The sequence below is a fragment of the Suillus subaureus genome (assembly GCF_016647635.1).
Source record: "Suillus subaureus strain MN1 chromosome Unknown BJ212scaffold_425, whole genome shotgun sequence".
In the NCBI taxonomy this organism is placed as follows: domain Eukaryota; kingdom Fungi; phylum Basidiomycota; class Agaricomycetes; order Boletales; family Suillaceae; genus Suillus; species Suillus subaureus.
The window spans coordinates 2626-7060 of NW_024538981.1; the positions used below are offsets into that span (position 1 = coordinate 2626).

General features: G+C 46.6%; 1 protein-coding gene across 1 annotated transcript; it reads left to right on the forward strand.

The window, feature by feature from the left end:
* Positions 1 to 416: 416 nt before the first annotated feature.
* On the forward strand, positions 417 to 1376 carry BJ212DRAFT_1490311 (uncharacterized protein; the record flags this gene model as incomplete). The annotated part of the gene is made up of 10 exons (XM_041341456.1): positions 417 to 507; positions 558 to 629; positions 682 to 735; positions 781 to 789; positions 841 to 888; positions 1007 to 1054; positions 1106 to 1120; positions 1173 to 1220; positions 1272 to 1286; positions 1339 to 1376. The coding sequence occupies 10 exons, from the start codon at positions 417 to 419 to the stop codon at positions 1374 to 1376; spliced, it is 438 nt and encodes a 145-aa protein (XP_041185023.1).
* Positions 1377 to 4435: the final 3059 nt, after the last annotated feature.

The following is a 4435-nucleotide window of genomic DNA, read 5'->3' on the forward strand; positions in this document are numbered from 1 at the left end:
GTAGCGGGAAATGTATTGGTGGTGAAACACGTGGGGGAGGGAGAACGACTTGATTCGTACTGAGAGGAAGCTGACATGTCTTGGGTCAGCAGCATCATAAAGCAGTAAGGATTGCATTTATCCAGCTACATCTCAACTGACAAACCCCCAGATTGGTGAATCAGTCTCAATCCTGGTGCTACTCTGACGGAAGGCCATGGACCCCGTGACTCTGTCTCGAGGAGCAATATTCTCACTCAAACGTTTGTAACATTATGTAGAGGTCAGTAGGTCAGTTGAACGCCATGCCACGTCGTATTCCAGCAAGGTCCAATGGGTCAAGCAAATCCAGGCCTACGAAAAGGTATAAGAAGGACCTCTGGACTTTTAATCTATGCACTAACTTCCTCTATCCTTCACTCATCTTGACTTCAAACATGCAGCGCTCTCTTCTGTTCAATGTACTTGCCTTCATGGTGGTTCTTGCGGTTGCATACCCCATGTCAGGAGCGATTACGGAACGTTCCTGTGGGTATTCATGACATCAGTTGCATTATAGTTGTTAACATATCATGCAGCTGTAGCTAGGCGCGAGGATGAGGCCCGTGGCGTATACTTCCCGATTAGCTATGACAACAACAAGAAACGCTGTACGTATTTATGACCGCCAGTTGACACCGCGATGCTAACATACCTATTTAGCCGAGGACGATGCGATCTTGTACCCCATGTTACTTAAAGAACGTTCCTATAAGTGTTCGTGACATCAGTAGCATTATAGTAATTAACAATATCATGCAGCTGAGCGCTGTAAGTATTCACGACCGTCAGTTAACACCACGATGCTAACATACCATTTAGCCGAGGATGATGCGATCTTGTACCCCGTGTTACTTAAAGAACGTTCCTGTGAGTATTCGTGAGATCAGCAGTATCTTAGTTATTAACAATATCATGCAGCTGCGGTTGAGCGCTGCGAGTACTCGTGACAGTCAGTTAACGCCGCGACGCTAACATACCTATTTAGCTGAGGACGATGTGATCTTGTACTCCATGTTATTTAAAGAACGTTCCTGTAAGTGTTCGTCACATCAGTAGCATTATAGTCATTAACAATATCATGCAGCTGCAGGTGAGCGCTGTAAGTATTCATGACCGTCAGCTAACACCACGATGCTAATATACTTATTTAGCCGAGGACGATGCGATCTTTTACCCCATGTTATTTAAAGAACGTTCCTGTAAGTGTTCGCGACATCAGTAGCGTTATAGTTATTAATAATATCATGCAGCTGCAGTTGATCGCTGTAAGTATTCATGACCGTCAGCTAACACCACGGTGCTAACATATCTATTTAGCCGAGGACGATGCGATCTTATACCCCATGAAACAATGAGCAATTCCAACAGCATCGGGAGAACTTGAAGGTATCCACTATTGTTGATCACGAATGTGGGGCCACTTTTAGCGAATGTTGATAACGTTTGAATTTACTGCGTTTGGTTTGACAATGCGTTGAGCATTATGTACCCCCGACTCCATGAAGTGAGGAGGTTCTGTCAGCTCCAAACGTACATCCAGCACCTGTATGCTGATGCGCGCCTGAAATGATTTCTTTTTTCAATCATGTCGCCGTTTTTGTGCAAGAGTCCTTGCACCCGCACATACGTGTTTAATCTTGATGGCTGTCCTGTGATATTTTTGCTACAGCAACAACTTTCTGTGTGTGGTTACAGCGGACCCTTGCAATTCGCGCCTGCCAAATCTCCCTTCCTCCCACCGATGCTATCAGAGTGCTGCATCCGACGTTCTGGTATGCCTGGGACAGGATAACATCGTATTTTCATGCGCTCACTTTGAGATGGCGACATACGTGCACTGTGTTCCAGTATCATTCTGCCAATTGTTCAAAGATACACCTTTAAAATACCTAGTGTTGTATGAAATCTGCAGGCGAGGGTGATTCACTGCTAGACGAACGAAGAGGCTGCTACATTGCAGCTTGACCCTCTCAGTCTTCTAGTCTCGATTGGGTGCTTATTCGTGTCGCAATCGGGAACACCACTTACGATCAGACAACCCTCCGACAATCTGTCGTGTGGCAATCAGTGAGGCTGATATAGGAAACCACCAATATTCTTTGCAGTTCTGCACATCTCAATTGGCGCACGACGATGGCACCTCGTATGGGAAATCAGGAAAGAACATAACAGAGGCTGTGGAGGAGCATCTTGCAACGTCTGGTGAGCTTAATAGGAAGGTTAATTGTAGCAGCTCTATGTACTGGTTGAAGGAGTACTCTCTGCGAATTACAGTGTGACCCAATATACGGATGCACTACGACAAGGGAGATAGATCTTCCAACAGAAATCTATAATTATTCAAGTAGCCTCTGATCCTCGACTTTCTCCTTGGAGATTGCAACCGCCCAAATATCCTGTACCGAAGCCCAATACCTATCTGGCTCCACCCGGACGTGTGCTACATGTTCGCTCTCTTCAAACAGTTCGCAACGTGCATCCATTCCGCGTCCCTTCGCAGTCTCGGCATGTTGCGTGACATCTTGCCACGGAATCAATTTATCCTTACGCGAGAAAAGATAGAGGCGGGGTGTGTGGAGGCCCATCCATGGTAGGACGCGGGGATTCCACATTTCGATCCGGAGGTTTTCCATGATCATTATTCGCTTACCCAATACCAGAGAGAGGCCAAGGCCGACGAAGTGCATTGTGTATATCATGGCAAGTACGATGACCCTGAGAACTGGGTTCCGGATGACAATGCTGAATGCGAGTTTAATTGTTTTTAGGTTACCTATTGCCGGGCACGAGTCGAGGATCAATGCGCTCGCGGTGAACGGTTGAATTAATGTGGAGCCATATTTCCGCTTTAGCATGTGTCCAAGAAGTGTCATTTGCAGGGAGCCTCCTGGTGATGCATGCAATGATCAGCCTTTTCCACATTCAGCCTGGGTGAACTTACCATTGGAAAACACGTGAGTGAGTATACGGGGAGGCGGTTGGGCAGAAGAGGAAGATGGGAAGCAGTGCAGTGCTTCTAAGGCATCGATTACAGGCATGAGGCGCCGTTGCTTTTAATTGTGTGAGCCGACAAGACAACAGCAAGGAATTGTGGGGTGCTCACTCTGGTACCGGTTGTAGTCCAGAACACGTCGGGATTGCACCGAACAACGATTTGAGACGCGTTTGGATATAATTTGGTATATGCATGGGTATAATTCTGCAAATGCCTAAGTTGTGCTCCCACTATAGACGCAACACGTTAGACAAGGATTTAAACAAAACTGGGATAGCCCACTCCATCCGAATATCAAAATGACGCTACAGAATGCCTCGTGACGCGTCAGCTATTATGCTATCACGGATATTGACTCACTTTGGCAATGTAGTATCCTGGCATTGCTCGCGGGTACCCCGGAGATATATTCCAGTGCCAATTACACTGAACCCTTCCAGAGAGTGAACTCCAGGTTTCTGCGACATAATGGTGGAGGTGTGCACGTTAGTAAAACCCCAATGAAACGAAAAACAGTGACACGTGTTACTATAAGGTTACCGAGTTTACTCACGACCAAACATAATTATAACCGTCTGATTAGGCGCTCGACCTTTTCTGACATTGGAATTTGTAGTCGCAGTCGTAGTCATAGGCAAAATCATGCTTAGTGCGTCGTGCGAGATACAATAACAGGGCAACGTCCTTGTTTACCAAGGTCATGTCAATGGGGACTTCGGATTACTACGATTTATGTAATGTGCATGTGCATGTGCCAATCCAACTCTTACTCAGGCCCGGTAGTTCACACTTTCAACTGGCACTGACAAGCGCCTGTTCTTTCATATCAATGCTGGAAGTGGTATACTTATGATCCCTCGAATCACAAGAGAGTCGTGGTATACACTAACGGCCACCTGGACTCGGAGGTGCCGTCTAATCCATACCCTTCCTATCCCACCCTCGACCACTTCCCTATCCTGCGCCGAAGATCAGGAAGGTGCGAAGGTTTGGCTTCGCGCATTCGAAGACGCCAAAACTGTCCCAAAAAATCTAGTCGAACTTACTTTCTCTCGCAGTTCTGGTCCTGGAGGGCAGGTACATTCATATTACCCGTTTTCCATGTGAGAGTGTGGTGTACTTAATTGATATTGGTTAGAATGTCAACAAGGTGGAGACTAAGGTTTCTGCGCGCTGTCGTGTAGACGCACCTTGGGTACCGTTATGGGCGCGCGAGAGTCTCGTGAGGACGGTAATTTGTGGAGCTGGTCATGCGATTGTCAGACTGAAACGGTTTCATTCAAGCCATACTACGTCAAAACATCGCATTCTTTACTAGTTTCATCTAGCGCGTCTCGTTCTCAAGCACGAAACATTGACGATTCCCTGGGCAAAGTCTGTTCAACTTGTCAACGCTGTATCACAAACTGAACAGTCTCA